The following is a 21,622-nucleotide window of genomic DNA, read 5'->3' on the forward strand; positions in this document are numbered from 1 at the left end:
CCTTTCAATCCTGGGGTTAATAACCCTTGCTTTTGTGGTTTCTTTGAAAATGTCTCCTGCATGTTTAAGAACACCTTTCAACATTGGCAATGTCTTAACAGATTTCTCTGAAACGGAGAAAGTGTCAAACAAGAAGTCCTCTTCAATTGGGTCAGCATGCATTTCCACATCATGATTTTGTGCTGCCCTTTCTATTAATGCGTTAAACGCAGCTGTATCTTCTGTCGGGGAAGTTTTGACCTGATAAGAAGGAGTATCAGGAATAGTCTGTGACTCCCCAGGGTCAATAGTGTCTGCCCATGGCTGAGTGTGGTCATCTTGATCTGTGTCCGCAGGGTAATCATATTGACCACCATAGTCATACCCCACATCCTCATTAGTGTGCGTGGGCGAGTATCCAGAAGTGTCCTGGCCATGGTAGCTTACAGTCTCAAAAAGGACAGGTGATGTAGAAGAATCCCTTTTCCTTTTGAGTGGAATTTTATATGATTCAATAGGATTTTCCGACCTGATTTTCCTGTGCTAGATGGAAAGTGTGCCAGTTTCGGAGTCGATATACAGCTTCGACTGTTCATCATAGGAGGGCTCTTGGTACACAATGTCCTCCTCTGGGGGATGACTTCTCTTTCCAGTCGACACCGACTTGGGTGTCTCGACCCCTTTTTTCGGATCGAGCGCCTTAGGGGCAGTCCAAACTTTATCGGTGGCTGCGAGTCTTTAGACAGACTGACCTTTTTCGGGGCCGGCGTCGATAGATGTCCAACCGACGCAGCCCTTTCGTCAGTATGCCGCAGGCTTTGCGTTGACTTCGGTGCGTGAGGCGTCGGAGGCGCGCTCTTTTGCCTCGGTTCGACGTGCTCCTTCGAGGCGCCTTTGGTTTTCGGCTCGAGGGCTTTGACGAGCTTCGGCCTGTCGACTCTCTGCTTCGGGTCGAGAACCTTCCGAGACTCGAGTCCCTTGTTAGTGTCACTGTCCGTCGACGTCGACCTCGTCGGTTCGACTTGCTTGACTTTGGTGATGGATTTCAGCGCACCGATCTTTGCCTCGACGGCCTTCATTGTTGACCTCGTAGGGTCGTCGACACTTGCTTTCTTTGTAGAATCCGACATGTTCGAGGTCTTCGATCCGAAGACTGTCTTCAGCAGTTTCGGTTTCGATTTTGACTCAATGGCTTTCGGTTTCGCTTTCAGTAGTGCGACCGATGGCTCGTGTGATATGTTCTTAGCCGGGCCGAGACGCGGGGCTATCGAACGTTCCTCTTGATCTTGGCTGAGGCCTTCCGGCGATGCCTCGACCTGAGCCCTTGGAAGCCTTTCAGTGTCTGTTCTGGGCCCCGTACCCACAGTTGGGCCTGGTTCATCGCTTGAGTCATCATCGACGGCTCCGATGGGGGATACGTCGTCCCTTACCTCAACGTCGTTTTCATTATCGCCTTCATCATCGACGTCTTCATAATAGGTGGAGTCATGCTCCGAACCGGGATCCGATTGCTGTCCTGGATCCTGAGCCTCGACGACCTCATCGTCTTCTTCACCGAAGATATTCACCAGGTCGGGCGCTGGCTTCGACATCGTTTGCCTCGCCGCACGTCGGAGCCTAAGCGTCTTCTTTGACCGGAATCGAGCACAAGCTAGACAGTTGTCCTCATTGTGGTCGGGTGATAAGCACTTGTTGCACATCGGGTGTACATCGATGTGCGGGTACTTAGAGTTACAGAGGGGGCATCGTTTGAACGGGCTCCGTTCCATCGACGATCGGGCCTCCGGTGTCGAAAAGGCCACGCGGCTCTCCTCGACGTCCTGCTCGAAAGAACTGGAACAAGAACTCTGCACCGATCGAAAGACAATACCGACGACCCCGAAGGCCTTTTGGCCTTTAGAAAGTTTCCGAACTTGAGTAAAGAAAGGTACATCCGAACCCAATGGCGGAAAAAAACAATCTGAGGATGGATGCGCACTGTAGTCTGAGGGAGGAGCCACCTATCTCGTGATACTTCGAAGACTCTTCCAGGACAACAATGTGCAATCATTCGGACCCAACACTAGGCGGCGATCTATGCACAAGATAGGAATTCAGCAGCCCACATGCCTCGAACACTGGAGTTTCGGTCTCACAGGCAACAGAAAAGCGAAACTCTGAAAAGAAAATGAAAGCTGAGCATGGATTGGAAGAGGTGCAGGGAAGAACAGAAGAGACAGCCTACCTGCCTTACAGTGAGAAGGCTCTTACGTGTGCTGGGTGGTCCCTCTGCAGCCGACTGGGGGCACCCCAGCCACACAGCTGCCTACTGTGTGATGCCTGCTTCTCCGGTGGCTGGGATCGATCAGGGCTGCCGCTGGCCCTCGCTGCTGTCAGAGTTCCATCCCGCGCCCACCACTACATTAGATGCCGTACAGGAGCCCCCGCCACACATGGGCCCATCCATCGGGATGGTCTCGCTACTCCCAACTCAGAGCGCAGACTAAGGCCCGTACACACAGAAGACAGACTAAATGACGCTACCCCAGAGGGCGCCCAGACTTGCCCTTGTCGTACCTAAGCTACCATACTGAAAACTGAAGACCTTAACATGAAATCACCACAAAACCTCTAACTTTATACTATTATAGTGCACTTTATAGATTTACCAACAGAACTCATTTAGGACTAGCATTGTGTACAAAAAAAAAACATGAAAGTTAAATTAAGAAAAGGTCTCCCCTTTTGTTGGTACCGATATTCTAGATGCATGAAAGTAGATTGTTTCACAAAACATATTTTAGGTCGAACACGCCTACTTTTGGCACAATGGGATATTCGTTTCGAAGCAGCACATGAAAATGCGGCTGCCTCCATTTGGAATAAGTATCAGGGAAGAGGAGACTATGTGGCACAGCGACTAGAGCTGCTGACTCGAGAGCTGAGGATCCCGGTTCGAGTCTCGGCGTTACAGCCTCTGATTCTGTGCAAGTCACTTAATCCTGCAGAAAATAAATTGCACTGTGTAAATCTGCTGCAAGATGAAAAAGCATAAAGAGGCAAAACTTTATGGAAAGAAATATTTCCAACAAAGCAGATACTAACAGTATTTCGGCTACGGGAAACTGATAAGAGAAGTTGGGGGGGAACAAGCATTGGTAAATGCAAGAAAATATGAAACAGCGAATAGAAATGGAGGAAAAGTAAGTGGCAAACACAGGGACCAATGAAAAGCAAGGGAGCGGGATGTAAGCCCCTTTTAAGATTTATATTAAAAACAATATATTTCACAAGCACAGCACAAGCGCTAAGCAGGCAAAACCTAACCAGCACAGCGCAGGCGAAACCTGAAAGGGAGTAGGCAAAAACAATTTTTTACCTGTCTTAAAATTCACCTACTGTCATATGGCTTTGACAAAGTATTGAGGGTTCTTTTAAGCCTGTTTAATTGATAGGGATAAAGCAAGTACCCTCAAAGTTACTCTGTGTTTAAAGAAAAGGTAGAAGACACTAAATTGTTGTGCAAATGCTCACATTAGGCAGTCGGTGTATTAAATTAAAAACCTCAACCACAACAGCATTCACGCTGTTGACAACACAATTCACATTACAGCCACGTAATCATTAAGTAAAGAAACCTTTTAAGATCATTAAATGTAGATCAGAGCATATGCTGCAAGCGACAGAAAACATACTTGGCTAATGAAAAATGAAACAGCATAGCTGGAATTCCTTACTGGGTGTAGACAGAATGCAGAGTCTTCCAAAATGCATGCAGACTACTATAAATCAGAGCACTCCTTTCTACTCTATCAGCTACAAGAAACAAAAGGCACAACTACAAACAGTTGTCATTAACTGACTACAGCAGTCTATGTAGGGCATTGGATATGAAGTTTATTAATGTTAGCTAACAGACGCTTTATCTTCTCTTCTGAAGTTAGAAGTGCAATTGAAATATGTTCCTATTTCTTTGAATGGTGATTCCCAAATCTACTGCTGAAGTTTGTTCAAAACAAAAGCAGCAGAGTAATTGCCAGGCCATGTAAAAAAAGAACATGTACAGGAAAAGCTTTATAAAATGTATATTTTCATGTATTTGTCAGTAAAACTAAGATATTTTTTGTCTCCCTGTTGCTAGCACCATGCCAATGCGTATTTACAAGTAAACAAACAAAATGCTGTCAATTTCAATACATGACACCCCAAACATACAACTGTCCTGTGGTTTGACTAAAGATGTGAATGACACAGGCAACAAAGTCAGTGACTGAAGGGGGCTGACCCGGCGCCCAGTCTATTGTGCTGTGGGCTGAACCATAATTTGAATGACACCTCAACAGAACAATGGCTGAAGGAGGCAAACCCAATGTCCATTTTGAATGTCTATGCATTAGCATTCATTTCAAGAGATCTGGCAAAACAAGCAGAGGGAACCAGTTGATATCAAGTACCCAAGCAAAGTCAGAGGATTGAACTAACAGAAGCAAGGTCTAAAGTTCGGATTCCATTGCAGGCAAAAGATCAGTCTCCCCTACCAATGTACTTTAAGTTTTGAAAGTGAAGGAACTTGTGACCATTGAAAGGTAAGCCTGTAAAGACGGATTTTCTTCAAGAGACCATCACATGCTAAGTGACGAAGGGACATATAGGGCCTTATTAAGATGTAGGACGGACTGCCACCGACCGACAGCCCTTTGGTCTGACCGCCGGATTACAATCCAGGAGGTCAGACCCGAAAGGGTCTGGGGGAAGACCCGCCACCTCTGACAGGATCAGAGATCCCGCGGGGTGTCGGTTGGAATCGCAATCCCGAATGGAGGCACTGCTGAGGCAAGCACGGCCGCCAGGATTACGACATCCCTTTCTGACAACCTTTTCATGGCGGAAAGACCGCCATGAAAAGGCTGTTGGAAACAGATTCTGGAGGCCCCAAACAGGGCCCCTTCCATCGAGGGCCACTGTTAAGTGGCCCAGGGGGCACATGTAATACCCCCACGCATCTCCATGCACTGTGTGCCATGCACCACATGGTGCATAGCACTCGGTGCATGGAGGTGCAGGAAGTGCTCATTTACATGGCGGCTTGTGCTGCAGCCCTTTTTCCTGGGCTGCAGCACAAGCCGCTGTGAAAAGGAGCACTTTGCAACTGACAGCCCAGTGGTCACATCGTAATACGGCAGTCGGACCACAGCTTGCTTTTCGGGCGGACTCCTCACTGCCGCGATAGCCGGCGGCGGTCTGACAACCCGACATTGTAATAAGGCCCATAGTGAGGAAGAACATCCTGAATAATACACAAGAAGACATAGGGAGGAAGTGGAAAGTCATAAGAAAAAATGAAATACTTATTTTTGGGCCACTAGTGATGCAACAGGCCACAACCTCTTAGGTTTTCTTTAGAGGGATAGGACTTTTTGTTTGGGTGGGCAGGCAACCTAGCACAGATAGCTGTCCAGCATAGTGAGTAAAACTGAAATAGCATATTACTGCATGGTATTTAGAATATATAAAATATATATATATCAATGTCCATGGCCTTTAGAATATCAAGGTGATGCTCTCTGGGATGGAGGGCTTAACACCTTGACTGCGGTAAAACTGATAAGTGGTCTCTGAGATGCAGGGCCCAAAACCAGCTCCAAGGATGAGGGAGCACAGACTAACCTCACCCTTCTGCAGGGAACCACCGTTTGGTCCTACAGTCACTAAGTCCTGATGGAGCACACTATCCATGTAACATAACTCACACAAACAGGCCTTGTCCAACATGCATACACAGCACACCATCAAGAGAGAAGAAGTACCCCAGTTTACTGGGCACTGAACATATTTTCCACAGGAGTCACTAGACGGGTCTACTAGAGGGGCACAGAGAAAACCTGTAACCTTAAATAACACATATTGCTGCCAACCAAGTGTCTCTCTACAGTCTGGTGATGGAGCACTAGTTGTACTTCACTATTGGTAGATTTTGGGTGCGCCTACAGTCTGGCAAAGTGTAATAATCTTTTAGGGGAGCAATAAAACAGTGCAAATAGAGAAGCAGAAAATCAAAAGAGGGCTGATGGCACAGCTGTATGGGAAGTGCAGAGACATCCATCTCTTGGCAGGGTGTTTAGACAGAATATCGGAAACAAAAATAATTGTGGGACAAAATATCATAACAAGAATATCGAGGATAAAAATATAGTGAAGTTAAGTTTCTATAGGTAATCAAAGTTTTACTATATATAATTCCGCATATATGAACCTTTATGATATATTTATCTTCAAGGTATGTTTATGCGGGGTTAAGAATAGTAAATATATTCTTCTCTCTTTGCACTTACCTTCTCGATGTTTTGGTCCTCGATATTTTTGATATGATATTCTGTCCACACAGTATTTTTCTTTCTGATATTCCGTCATTGATCCCTTGGCAGCATAGATCTAAATTAGATCTTGGTAATATCAACTGCTACTCACTTTTATCAGACCTTTTACAAAAGTTGTTTGCAACACATGAAGAGGCATTGGTCTCAGCTGAAGTGAGTCCTCTGTTGTTAAAAGTAGCAGGCGTTGCTTCCATTTTCATTGCTTGCCCTAAGTTACTACAAGGAATTTGGATGGATAAATCATCTTTGCCAGCACCCCTTTACCTTAAAGTATTTTAATATTAGTTCTAGCTACTTTCCTTGCACTTCTCTGATCTGAAACACGTTTGGTGGGTGGGATGAGGTGGGTGGGGGCGATTTGGAGGGAGCTGTCATGTATTCCTATAGGTTCTGAATCAATCCCCCTATTCCTGACCCTATTCTGGTTAAACTAACTATCAAGTTAACTAACAGTCAGCCCATGAGGCAAGAAAAGCCCCCATGATGCAGATACCGTTATCTGACGCAGTCACACTACGGCACAGGAACGTGTTATCTGATTAGGTCATAACGCTTGAGATCTAATTAGACAAGCGACATTCCTCCAGCCCCTGATAAGGCATACGACGTTCTCATAACAAATCAAACCTATGACAACCTGGAAAATCCGTGCGGCCATTGTTTTGATTTCACAGAGAACTTTAGTAAAGAATGTGCTAACGAGCAAGTCGTATGACATCTTTATTGACGTATCTATGTCCATCCTTACGTCAATCTCGGCACCTTTAAGGTATAAATATTGCCGATCTTGCCCTATGCAAACACACGCGTGGTGACGAGACGGAGCAGCCACACTTGCCGAAGCCGAGAGCAGGAGCAGACCCCGCTGGCAGCAGCCCCGCCTTCCTGACGCGCTGAGAGACGCGCTGCTATCTCAAGCCGAGAGACCCAGCACCGGCGCTTCTGGGCAGCCCTCGCAGGCAGCCTGGAATATCGAGAGCAGAGAAAGAGATACCATTCCTCATTCATCCTAAATTCCAGGTACAGAACTGAATAACCCCTCACAGAGAATTCTTTAGTTATTCACTTGGCAAAAACAAACTTAACTTAAACTGTAACTTTCTATTCCCGCCCACGCATTAGACTTAGGTCAGGTACACGGGGTAGGCGTATTTAGAAACACCAGTTGAGTACGTTTAGTCAAATGTATATGTGTATGTAAATATATTTTAATCATTTTAAACATCATATGGCTCAGAAACCATGTCAATGTTTTTACAGTATTATTTTATACTATTGCTTTTAATGTATGCACTTTACTTAACTATAAGTATTGCAATAATATCGATCCATTTCTTTTGTACGAGAAAAGAGACTGATCAATAAATAACACCTTTTTATTGAACACGCCCATCTCTTCCTTTTCTCTACAATCTGATGAGACTAAGAATGCACGTACTGACTGAGTAAAATAATTGCCTTGTGCTCACACGACTCTCGAGATTGACTCTTGATTAGGGGAGAGCAAAGTTGTCATATTCTATGGTTGTCAGAAACTAAATCCCTTCTTGTCTAATCAGGGAAGTTAATTCCTCCTTGAACATTCGAGAAAGTTTCTAGCGAACTCTGAGCTACGCTGGCAAACCCAAAACTTAAGTCTAGTATCGACAGTAGTAGACCTAGTTAACGTCTGGCCTAGGCCTTTACTGCTGTAGGTATTATTCCAATGCGCAGAGCCTATTGGGAAAATAGGAACTACACTACATGGCGCCCAACGCGTTTGGAAAGGGCGATAAAACTAACGTAAGACATTTAGAGTAACTCAGTCGTGCTTTCTCACTCAGACCCCTTTTCCCAAAAACTCCAAAGACGTCTGGAGTGGGTGAAAGGTAATATCCTCCAAAACCTCGCAGGAGGGCACTCCTATGTAAGGTTCTTGGTTTAGTCAACGTTGAAGGATACACTGTTCCAAAATATTGTGCATCTAATCTTTATTCCATTGAGAAACCTGATCTGCAAATAAACAAAATAACCTTTCTAACAGTAAAATGTCAGAAAGTGATGAAGAAAGAGAGGCAGTTAGATTAGCAACTGAAATCGCAGATGCTGATGCTACCATGCAAGCAGCAGACGCGGATATAATACTCATTCCGGTCATCAAAAGAAAATCTATAACTCTAAAACTTATAGAAAATGGACTGACACCTAGAGGTGGCACAGTCATATTCGTAATTGAGGCACACGAATATCGGCAGACAGAGGTATACTATTCATGGATACATTTTCCAGCAGCAAATGCTGTAACAAAGTACTTCCACTATTACAAAATAGAGGAACCTCCTAATGAGTACACTCCTTTCGAGGAGGTGGAAGTACCACTCAAATTCCAAGAGCATTTGCTCTTATTTGATGGCGCCCTAAAAACATAACAATCACATTACAAGGCTCGGTCCTTTAGGTAGACCAGGAGCAACGTGGCCGGTCTTGGCCGGATACACACCACACCCAGACATCGAAGGAATGTCTACAGGAGAGCTGTTAATACAGCTAAAACAATTACTAAAAATTCACAGACAATTAGTTCAGTATGTAATGCGGACTTCAACAATTCAGCCAGCGATTAAACTTCCACAGCTGACCCCTCACCAGGGGAACACAAATAAAATTACACCACAGAACATCCAATCCTGCCTAGGTAAAGTTCCGGCTAAACGGGAACAGATACCATTCTGGTTGGCACAGAAAATCACCCAAATAGAGGCGGTGTTTCCTGACACCACCTCGATAGAAAAACACAGGATTCTGACTATATGTCTCCCAATGGGAATCGCACCACACATAGAGGACTGTGACACTTGGGGTACAGTCTTTGCTTCCATCTACACAAAAACGCACGGTGTTCCATCCATTTCGGTGATACCAGATGTGCTAAAACAAATTCAAGATGAATACGGTCCAGAACCAGCTTTAACTCTTGGTATGAAATTACTGAAAGACTTCAAGCAGGTCTCGGCTATATTATTAGCCAACATAAAAGGTGAAGCAGCAAACGTGGCAATCCGCCAGAGGTTAAAAGAGACAGATATAGCAGACCAACCAGCTGAAATTGCCAGAATCATAGAAAAATCCTATGAGGAACTAGGTAGAGATAGTTTAGGTGGAATACCAGTAAAACCGCAACTGACTGAAAGTCCAGAAAAAATATTTTTTAATAATCTCAATCTTTTCAGAATTCCTCGCAGAAATCGGAAAGAAGAGGACGATCAGAACAAAGAGAAGAGCACGCCAAGTCCAAAGACAAGGAACCTGCTCAACTAAAAAAGAAATTACAATTTCCAAAAAAGAAGGTAGCCAGTATCAAGGTAGTTAAAAATGCCGAGAATACTGAGGACACAACTGAAAAACGGAGAATGGGCTCAGACAATGCTAGACAGCGCAGCAGAGGTGAGCATAGCTCGCAAAGTGCTTATGAATCATCTGGAGACAGTGGACACGAATGAATACCTTCAAGTGGAAACTGCAGACACCAGAGTTAGCAAGCCCCACAAGATATACGAGATAACATTACGTATAGAGGGAGATAAGACTAGGAAAATAAGGGGACTATTTTGGGATAACCTCTCCAAGGGCTATGATATCCTTCTAGCTGAAAAAGACTGGCCACCAGAGTTTGTCAGGGAGTGCCCTCATGGCGAAGAAGTAATTATGCCTGCCTTCTCGAATCAAATCCCGATTCATAAAAAATACACACTTGCTAGAAAGTGGGCAGTGGCCTTAGCACCTGCTTTATATAAAAATCATGTAGGATGGGATGAGGATTCTCCTCCTCACAAAATCCAGTTAAAATCACAACCTACTGCACAAAGGCAGTACCCAATTAAGCAAGAAGCTAAAAAACAAGTAAATGAAATACTAGATCAGCTAGAATACCAGGGGGTGATTGAAACTTGCACCTCACAAATGAACAACCCTTTGTTTCCGGTCTCCAAACCAGACAATTCATATCGTCTAGTTTTGGATTACCGACACCTTAACACATGTTGCAAAACCTTTGCAGTGCAAAACTCACACAGTGCTGCACTAATGAATAACATAGTGCGCAAAAAATACAAAACAACCTTGGACATCTCCAATGGATTTTTTTGTCAAAACATAGCACCAGAGAGCAGATATTTAACTGCATTCTCAGTAAATGGCACTCAAAAGCAATTCTGTCGGTTAGCCCAGGGGTACAAGAACAGCCCGGGGGTATTCTCAGCGAGAGTAACAGAATTACTACAATTATATGATAATGAAGCGTTATCTTATGTCGATGACATTTACTTAACAGATGATGACTTGGATAATCACTTGAAAAGAGTGAACATCATAATACTTGGGTTCGCAGCAGAGGGTTACAAATTCAACTTTAAAAAGTCCAGAATTGCCCATCTGACAGTCCTATTCTTAGGATATGAGTTATCAAGTGAAGGTAAAAGCCTGGCAGACAATTTCCTAGAGAAATGTGCCGTAATCCAAGCTCCTAAAACACTAAAAAACCTACAGTCAATTCTAGGCTTCCTAAATTTCGGAAGAACATACATTGCAAATTACGCAGAAAGGGTCAAACCCCTTTATGATCTAATTAAACCAGACTTTAAAAGATCCAATTGGACTCAAACACACACAGAAATTTTGAGATCCTTACAAACAGACATGCTAATTAAAACAAAATTAGAAACACGTGATAACACACGCAATCTTGTGATTCGAGTCACCCCAGGGAGATGCGGATTCACATACCTGACTTCTAATGAAGGAGAAAAGGTACCAATTGCATTCAAATCACACTTATACACAGATGCTGAACAGAAATTCAGTAATACAGAAAAAATCATTCGTGCAGTTCAAACCGCAATAGCTAGAGAAAAAGAGATAGCTGACGGTAGACATATCACAGTCAGAACAGCAGAATCAGCCTTTGAGGCACTAACAACACCGTGTAATTTACCAACAACAACATTGAATCCGGAATGGATACAATGGGTGAATTCAATCACAACGGACAAAGTATATTACTACTTTGATCCAGAACTAGAAGAATTAAAAAATCTAAAATATGAAAAGACGTATCCTCTGCCAATCGACATTCTGCCTCTACGACATTACGCCTGTGTAATCTATACAGACGGACATGCTCAACCCTCCGTTTGGGGAGAACATGCATACAACCCCACATGTGAGATTACAAAAGAAGTGTGGCGCGGAGGTAAACTAAGACCTCTATTAACAAAATCGCACTCAGTAGAAACTAATTCAGAACAACAAACTGAAATAATAGCTTTGAAAATGGCGCTAGATAATGCGGATCGCGAATTCCCGACACTTATAGTGTCAGATTCATATTACTGCGTCAAAGCATATAACAAGGATTTGCAGACATGGATTCAGAACGGTTACAAAGATGACACAGATGCACCAATAAAGCAGAAACTGCTCTGGGAACAAATAGCTCTTTTACAAAAAGAACTACCAAAGACTCACGTGACTCACTCACTGAGTCATCAGCGTGATGGCGTTCACGTTGTAGGGAATTCATTGGCTGAAACAGCCGCAGCGGCAGCCACTATACCGGCTCCCGTAGATCGAAAAAAGCGTACATTAAAATACATTGACGGTGAAACAATGCTGGCGGTGAAAACGTCATCAAAAGGCGACTGCTCAGCGTTACCGATCAACTATCCACTCAATTATACATACATAATCGATGCAAACTCCGTCCCTTTTGCTCGAATCCCTGGAGTGGGGGATAGAGTGATTCCAAACATGGACAGGAGAAGCTTGTTAATCGCAGACGCACATATGGGCGAGGGTCTCAGACACCTCAAACTGAAAGATTCTCTGGAAGAATTACAATCACGGTACTGGTGGCCAGGCATGAGCCTGCATTACACCATGTTTGTAAAAAACTGCCCAAACTGCAACAGAGATCGCAGTGGGGAGAGAAACAGTTTAATACCTCGTCGTATCAAGGCAGATAATATCACCAGTAAAAAGCAGGGCTTGCGATTAACATATACAGGCTAGTTTCCACTTATAATGTCGATCCTCAGCACTCGGCTGACGTCCGGACTGTTATACAAAGATTTGCGAGTCTAAATGGCATATACGCTAAGAGCATGTTACGTTTGACCATTGTTTTCACTCAAGCCCACCAGCCTGGGGGAAACATGGCCGAATGAGCACAGTCCAGCGGGAATCTTCTCACTTCCTTCCTGAGGGTACGGGATGGTGTAAAGAAAAAACCAAGGCAGAAAGCAATCTATAATGGAAAGGATATTAGGTTCGGGAGCTGGGTGGGTCAAACATCTAATAAGTGTCCAACGTAGTCTAAATAACTTGCCAAGAAATTCTCTGAAGGGATTCAGTCCGTACGAATTATTATTTGGAACTAGAATGATAATCTCTGACCTTGATAGTCAGACTTCAGTGGTTAAAGAAAAAAGCTTTGATGTCAAAGACCGTTTGGCTATTTTGCAGGACTTAAACAAAACAAGAAAAGACCTGAGCAACATACAGTTGAAACAACAGCCAACAACCACTGAAGAACCACCACCTGTCCCAGCAAGACCTGTCTGGATTCCAAAAGTCGGGGATCTAGTCAGGGAGAAGATCGCGGTAAAGAAGGAATTTGGGCCTTCTTACAGAAAAGCAGTTCCTGTCTGTCCAACGGGACAAGATCAGTTGTACTACCGCCACTTGCTGGTAAAAAGGAGAACAGAGTTGTATCCATCGACCTGGTAAAACCACAACATGTGGCCGATAACAAACAGTAGGCCAAGTGGACTCCCAATAAGTAGCAGAACACCAAGGTTTGCTACCAGTACAGAGGTCCTAACAAAGAGGCTCATCACATTCGACACGCCTACAGAAGAACAAGAAGGACTATGCAACAATGCAATAGAACTCAGACCTCTGACAACCCAAATAAAAACATTTAGCAGAGACACACCAATCTACAATAAAGTACCAAATGACAATGCAAGAAACAAAAATCCTGAAGCAATTGGAACAATTGACAGAACTGCATCCGGGTACTTCATCAACTTCGATGATTCCTCTGAAGGCTTCAGTGAATCAAAGACACAGCCATCATCAAAATCCTTTAAAGACAAAGCTAAGGAACTTTTGAACCAACTGAAAGAAACATATCTGATTTCTCCATGGATTGAATTTTGGGTGGGTTTTGGTGCATTTATCCTCATACTTTGGCTCATCATGGTATTTACTTTGGGACGCTTCATTGAGGGAAAATATGCTAAAATGGACACAGCAAGCCAGAACATCAACTTGGTCCTCAAACCACACACATCTTCACACGTTGAGAAAAGAGAACTTTCTTCAGCCAACTTCACAGCCAATCCTATACCTGGTGGGGTAGCCTGGGACAACACTGACTATGAAATTTATGGTCCGGTCGAGATCCTGAAATATCCACACCAAATCAAGATCTCCTTGAGTGACTTTGCAAAACCAAACTCATTTGCTGATGATTGGGACTTCGAAAGTATTAACAACATGATGTCTGATCTAGTAATGTCTGCTAAATTTACAAAACATGATTATTTGCAAGGTTCTACAAATTATGATAGTATGTATTGCTATAACCACTATGGTAATCATTTTTTGCATAAATCTGCACAACCTAGAAATGTTTTAAATTATAATCAATGGGAACATTGTGCAACACCTCCAAAAGGGAGCTCAAGAACTGTTTACGACAAATATTCATATTTTTCAGGTTTTAACACAAGTAATGCTGAAACATTTTATTATAAAATGTCAAACAAGACAGGGATGAAAACCATGATAACCAACACAAAGTTGATATATTCAGATTCATTCTTCGAAAAAATTAATACTTTTGGATTTGATTATTGGGACAAAAATGTTGATTTGAAAAGTGTTTGGGGTACAAAAGATTGGCAAGTACAGGGTATAGAAGCTTTGTTTAGAGCCTGCATGATCCCAGAACAAATTATATTTTTAAATGACACTGTTCAACAAACCACCTGTCTTGGCTTAGCCAAAATCAAAGATTTAAATAAACCGTCTATTCCAAAGCCAATAATGTTTAGCAATAACTCTGATACAGAGGAAGAGATAGACGTAAACCATATATTAAACCAAAACAGAACACATCCTGATTGGAAACAATGGTTGATCTGGCCCACAGATACAAATAACTGTCAAGATAGATTCCTGAATAAAACACAGGGTTTCAAAATGACCAGGCCAGACCCTAGATATCCCCAAAGACATCACCCAGGGATAATAACAACCTACAGTGTGGGCAAATTATGCCTTCAATGGCTACAAACTTCCACACTGCCCGAAATTAAGCAACACCTAACTTTACTTACTGATGGTGCTGACTTGCGTGATTTCATAATGGGACCACGCAAACAGCGTCAAAAGCGTTTCATAGCAGCCTCTGTATATGCAGCATACAATGAGGCCTGGAAGGTTACTCAAATTGAAACAGCAGAGAGAATACGGGAAATTGACCGTATTAATTTGGAAAAATCACTTTCTGTAGTGGACAATGGGTTAATGACTCTGTCCTCCAGAATTTTTTCTTTGGACAGCATTGTGTCGTCAGCAATCGATATATTATCGCAAGACTTACTGTTATTACAACATGGTCAGTCACAATTGCGTTCTATTGTACAGCTTGGCTGGACGTTGCAAAATCTGCGTTCAGGCTATGTGCCTTGGCGTTTAATCAACACAACGTCACTATTCCAAATCTTTAACCTTACTGATAGACAAATCGGTATGGCGCAAAAGGGTGCTGATTATACAATCTTGAGCATTGAAAAACTAGAAAGATTACCAATGACAATGTCAGAACGACCTGTCAGTGAATGGATAATCCACGGAATCATAAATATTCCAATCTCAACCTTCAGGTTTCAATACTGCCAAAAATATATACAGGCTGGCATGTACGAGAAATTGGGAAAGGGGTACCTTAAAACAACTTGGAACCTGCCCTATTCACATGCATGTGTCAGTAATAAAGGACAGAAAGTGTTTCTTAGTGGCAACAATTGTGCTATGTCACTAAGCAGCACGCTTCTGTGTAACGGAATTAGTTTGCATGGAGCCTGTGAAGGGAATTCATACAACCTTTCATGTCACCAGCAAGGCGCACCTGCAACTGAAATAGAACCATTCTTTCAAAGACTCTATAATGGGAGTTACATTCTTATTGTAGACCGCAGATGTTGTAGTCTTATGCCCGGGACTCCTTATCTAGTCACTACGACGGCGAAGGTCAAGTGCTGTGGACGTTCTTTATTCCCCAGCTCCTTTCCAGACAGGGAGGCAAGGGCATGGCCCAGTTTGAAAATTACTTCTATTCGAATAGATACTTTAAGCAGAATGAAAACAGTGCTTCTTCAGACGCCGACAAGGCTCACGTCATCAAAAGAAACGTATGATCTACAAGTCGCAAGGACGACTGCAGAGATACATACATTATTATCAACTAATTCCCCCGTACATTTCGCGGAAATCCTGAGCGAAATCTTAAATATTTCTGATACCACTGGGGTCTCAAAGGTATTTAAGACAGTATTTTCGATGGCATTAACACCATTCAAAGCCATACTGGGTATTTTTCCAGATTTCGTCCATTCGATTTTTGGCGGACTTCCCCTGATCCTGGGACTAATTGCAGGAATCCTATTCTTAGTCCTTATTTTTCGTTATGGCAACCCATGTCACAGATCAAACTCTCGCGACAATGGAAGAAACGATCCTAGCCATTGGATACCGGGACCGGATATCAAAAATCCTGGGACTATCCCGGCTTAGAGACCTGAACATGACTTGGTTTCTATCATTTCGACCAATGTGGCAAAGATGTGTTTTACCTGTATTGAGATGTCTGCTATGCGGAGAAGAATGCGTGTTAGACACCTGTCTGACGCTACAATCGGATGCGCCAGTGGATGCGGATACATTGTTGGTTCCTACCAAGGTTCACGCTTTGTGCTGCCCTCAAAGGCTGCCAATCCTGATGACGGCATTCCTGGAATCTTCACCACTACGATTGAAGAGTAGTGAAGTTCAAGATGAAAGCAGCATTGAACAGGTACGACCTTCTGTCAGCAATGCGATACAGAATGTCAATGCAGACAATCATGCGCACGAATGCATGGTTACCCCTATTTCCGACTTAGTGGAACTTTCCCATGAAGCTGTTGACAGTTTTTTCGAAAGCCTTAATGATATGATGTTCTCTCCGGAACAGAAATAGAGACTTTTGAGCAAGCTCGCACACGACGTTCCCTGAATTCGGCCTTCAACTTTAAAAATAAAGTCATATGAACAATTCTTCCCACCAGTTCACGGACAACAATTTTTTAGCAGCCCCAAATTATTTTTCACAAATTTTTCGGGACACTTATCTTCTGCTTAAAGTAAGAAACTATTCCTAGAGAACTAAGATTTCTATTTTTAGATACTTTATGAACTTTAGTTGCCCGCTGGGATGTTCACAAATATTTTATTATGTGATGAAATGGTCTCGAACTTTCTTTCTGTATAGCCATATTAAGAGCCATTTCATGTGTATTTCTCATATACCAAATAAGCAATAATGTCTACAAATGCGTAGCATGGCTTAAGTGCATACAATATATATGACTGCAATTTTTCAGTATATTTGAAAATTTCAAAATGCATTTATGTATTTTGGGGTGGTAAGGTATACACTATACTCTATAGTATGTTGTACTATGTTATACTATGCATAGATTAGTAAATATGACCATAGTTAGCGTGGAGTGGGTGTCATGTATTCCTATAGGTTCTGAATCAATCCCCCTATTCCTGACCCTATTCTGGTTAAACTAACTATCAAGTTAACTAACAGTCAGCCCATGAGGCAAGAAAAGCCCCCATGATGCAGATACCGTTATCTGACGCAGTCACACTACGGCACAGGAACGTGTTATCTGATTAGGTCATAACGCTTGAGATCTAATTAGACAAGCGACATTCCTCCAGCCCCTGATAAGGCATACGACGTTCTCATAACAAATCAAACCTATGACAACCTGGAAAATCCGTGCGGCCATTGTTTTGATTTCACAGAGAACTTTAGTAAAGAATGTGCTAACGAGCAAGTCGTATGACATCTTTATTGACGTATCTATGTCCATCCTTACGTCAATCTCGGCACCTTTAAGGTATAAATATTGCCGATCTTGCCCTATGCAAACACACGCGTGGTGACGAGACGGAGCAGCCACACTTGCCGAAGCCGAGAGCAGGAGCAGACCCCGCTGGCAGCAGCCCCGCCTTCCTGACGCGCTGAGAGACGCGCTGCTATCTCAAGCCGAGAGACCCAGCACCGGCGCTTCTGGGCAGCCCTCGCAGGCAGCCTGGAATATCGAGAGCAGAGAAAGAGATACCATTCCTCATTCATCCTAAATTCCAGGTACAGAACTGAATAACCCCTCACAGAGAATTCTTTAGTTATTCACTTGGCAAAAACAAACTTAACTTAAACTGTAACTTTCTATTCCCGCCCACGCATTAGACTTAGGTCAGGTACACGGGGTAGGCGTATTTAGAAACACCAGTTGAGTACGTTTAGTCAAATGTATATGTGTATGTAAATATATTTTAATCATTTTAAACATCATATGGCTCAGAAACCATATCAATGTTTTTACAGTATTATTTTATACTATTGCTTTTAATGTATGCACTTTACTTAACTATAAGTATTGCAATAATATCGATCCATTTCTTTTGTACGAGAAAAGAGACTGATCAATAAATAACACCTTTTTATTGAACACGCCCATCTCTTCCTTTTCTCTACAATCTGATGAGACTAAGAATGCACGTACTGACTGAGTAAAATAATTGCCTTGTGCTCACACGACTCTCGAGATTGACTCTTGATTAGGGGAGAGCAAAGTTGTCATGTTCTATGGTTGTGAGAAACTAAATCCCTTCTTGTCTAATCAGGGAAGTTAATTCCTCCTTGAACATTCGAGAAAGTTTCTAGCGAACTCTGAGCTACGCTGGCAAACCCAAAACTTAAGTCTAGTATCGACAGTAGTAGACCTAGTTAACGTCTGGCCTAGGCCTTTACTGCTGTAGGTATTATTCCAATGCGCAGAGCCTATTGGGAAAATAGGAACTACACTACAGAGCATATTGGGTTACCTTATAACTGAACTTTAACATTATTCTGAGCTGTCTCCAGTATCACGTCATGCTAATTCTCATCTTTCACGTTTAACAAACCCTTGGGGGTGGAGGAGTGTGAATCATGAAAGTCCTCTGCTTTGGAGACCTCAACATGTACCACTGGTGTATCCCCTAAACGATTACCTCGTGGGTAATGTTTAGAGCCCCTGACTGCCACTTCTCTAGGTACCTCAGTTGTCGCCGTCTGCCTTAGCAGAGATCCTTGCATTCCTGGCTCTAAGAGAGTCTGCATTAATTCTATCTTCCTCTGCATGCTATTCTGAGGCTAGATCACAAACCATCTTTGACAGATACTTGTCCTTGGTGGTAATAAGGTAGTGCTTGGTGCTAACAGCTTTTACCAGCATATTTTGAAAGCAGTTTTCTAGAGGTGGTAATGTGTGACAAGAATGTTTGTGCGCATTTATAGTGTTGCATTTTGTTGTTGTTGTGATGTGTAATGTTGTTTTTCATGCTATTGTGTTTTTATACTGCATTACTGCATTGTGTTGTTGTGTTTTGCTTTGACTGCCTTGGTCAGAAGCTCAGTATTACGGTGGGTGAGGCAAAGACAAACTTTACTCCATGTTGATCCTTTCCACTGTCCTTCCTTCGGTTTGTGCGGAATGGAGGGCAGCCAAGCTACCAGCGGTGTGGCCACCTGCTGCAGCAATAGCAGTTTACCAATCTCTTCACTACACTGGTGATGTTGTAGTTCTCAGGCAGTCTTGAGCACAGCTCGCCTGGAGTTTTATAAGTGCACCTCTCCCTAATTTTGAGCCTTCCTCACTGCCACAGTCGTGAGTTCCTGTAGTGATTTCACCTCTGGGCCCACTATGATTCTCCCTTAGTTTTGCGTATTAGACTGCCACAGCTTTTGCAAAGCCACACATAATACATTTGCTTCTGTGACATTATGTTATTTTAGAAATACGCTATACATGTTATATATATATATATATATATTTAGTTAGGCAGGGGGAGATTAAGTGAGTTGCCCAGAATCACAGGATGTGGAGCTGTTGGCGAGCCTGGATCCTGGTTCCCCAGCTCCACTTCGGTAGCTCCGACGCTTAAGCCACATCCTCTCCCCAATCAACTGAAATCAATTTTGATCATTAGTTTTTAGATTTCTAGACTTATGCCACAGAGTCCTGCGTTATTTGTGTGCTATTTATAGCAACAGAAAGATTACCACACCCTGGGAATGGTAAATAACACCAACTATGAGTTTGCATGTGAAACGTTAGCACACCAGGTGGATTTTGATTCTTACAGTACCAAAAGCTACACTTCCTGATTTTTACCAGGGATTTTTCGACAACTAAATTTCACCACATTCGAGCTGCTGAAATGCATCAATTGAAAAATCTGTTACATTCTAACGTCATAATTCTAACTAAAGAATGAGGGCCTCTTACTTGATGCCTCTGATTCAAGCAATGCTGCTCTTTCTTCCCTTCCACTTTTCCAGGATGTCTTTAAACACCCCTTTTCTCTGTTTTCCAGAACCCCACTCCACATCTCAAGAAAGATAATAATCAACTGCTTCCCAAGTATGCAGTACAATTACTTTCTTAACAGATGTACCACTCAACCTGTAAAAAAATGTATCTTTTGTAATTCTGTAGTGTTAGTTTTAGAGGCTCAAGTTCTTACTTTTTGCAGAAATCATATTTTGTAACATCCTCGACCGCGCTTCATCTAGAACATCCTCCAAAAAGACAACTTCTCCTTTGCGGGTCTTCATGCCCTTGACTAGCCCAAAAGGCACATGGCGGCAGCTGCAGGGAGAGAGACATTGCATGAAAACTCAACCATGGGTTTCAGTTCTGTTGTTTCAGAGATGTGCAGTTACCAGTATACAAACTCTGCAAGGAATCAAACCTGGACAGATCTAGATTCATTTCAGTGGGGTGCCTATACAGCAGGATTTATAGGATTTATTCTTCACAGACTGGGGCACATTTTGTAAGCCTATTTTTGAAACCATAGACTTAGTACTCGTTCAGGGGTAGTCTTTCTTGTGCTCAAACTTCCTAAAGATTTTGCATGCGGAATAAATAACTGCACAATTTTCCTTCAATTAGATTATGATTTTATTTACCTCAGATTGATAGCCGCATAAGGCACTTTCTCAAGCCAGATTTATTAGCAAGCACTGGCAAAAGTAATAGGCCTGGCCTTGAATATGCCAGTTTATTCTTTATTATTCTTTGTTTATGTCAAAGGCTAGAAATTGGATCGTTGTTATTTTAATTAGGTATTGAAAAAATGTGGGATTGAATGAATGCGTAAGTGAGCATATGCTTGGAGTAGTGAATGTTTGGGAAATAACTATCTACATGGCAAGTCTGCATTATGAAAATATTAAATACTGATGCAGAACTGGTTTATATGTATTGGAGTGTATTTGTAATTTAAATAAATTAGGATGTAGTGTGAAGTTTATGAGTTAACAATTCCAGGAGTAAGGAAACAAAAATTATCCAAACACATAATTGTAATGTGGAACAGAAAATGAGAAAAAGAGCAAAAGGAAGACATATGGCATGGCTGATATGTAGAATTAGGAAAGGAATTTGGAGGTACGATCAGTAGGGATGACACAAGGATGGCGGGAAAATGTAATATTTTAAAGGAAGATAAAATAGAGAGGAAATTGCAGGCTTGGCACACATAACTGAAAGATGTCAGTGTACGCAGGGAACAATACAGCTAAATGTGAAGTGTTGGGAACAGCGAAGTATACTGGAAGGAAAAGTTGAATGTATTGTATTAAAAGTCATGCCTTGTTGAAAGGACGAGTCTTACGACGAGACACGGCTGACATCTATGGGGAGTGGTGGGGCAGGCAAAATGGGTGATGGGTCGAAATAAAATAAAAATTCACTTACCTTCAACATGTCCTCCTCCTGCTGCTGCAGTCCGTTGTTCAGTACGGGCCCAAGCCAACTGCCTTACCCAATCCTGGCGCTGCTCTCATGCTGTTAACCAGCATGAGAGAAGCGCCAGAATTGGAGGGAGCTCCAGAGGGCACTGGAGGCCAGCAC

At 42.7% G+C, this 21,622-nt stretch overlaps 2 protein-coding genes across 3 annotated transcripts in view; one reads left to right on the top strand and one right to left on the bottom strand.

Moving 5' to 3' along the window:
• The window catches only part of SLC35A1 (solute carrier family 35 member A1), a 416,391-nt gene that overhangs the window by 373,026 nt on the left and 21,743 nt on the right, over positions 1-21,622 (top strand). The gene's annotated exons all lie outside the window — the stretch shown is intronic.
• Positions 1-21,622, bottom strand: part of RARS2 (arginyl-tRNA synthetase 2, mitochondrial) — a 286,247-nt gene that overhangs the window by 117,737 nt on the left and 146,888 nt on the right. For both annotated transcript variants that reach the window (XM_078648190.1, XM_078648191.1), the window contains one exon: positions 20,229-20,353. In XM_078648190.1, the coding sequence (XP_078504316.1) occupies positions 20,229-20,353 (125 nt within the window). The remainder of the gene's footprint in view (positions 1-20,228; positions 20,354-21,622) is intronic.

The sequence above is a fragment of the Lissotriton helveticus genome, chromosome 6 (genome assembly GCF_964261635.1).
Source record: "Lissotriton helveticus chromosome 6, aLisHel1.1, whole genome shotgun sequence".
NCBI lineage: Eukaryota > Metazoa > Chordata > Amphibia > Caudata > Salamandridae > Lissotriton > Lissotriton helveticus.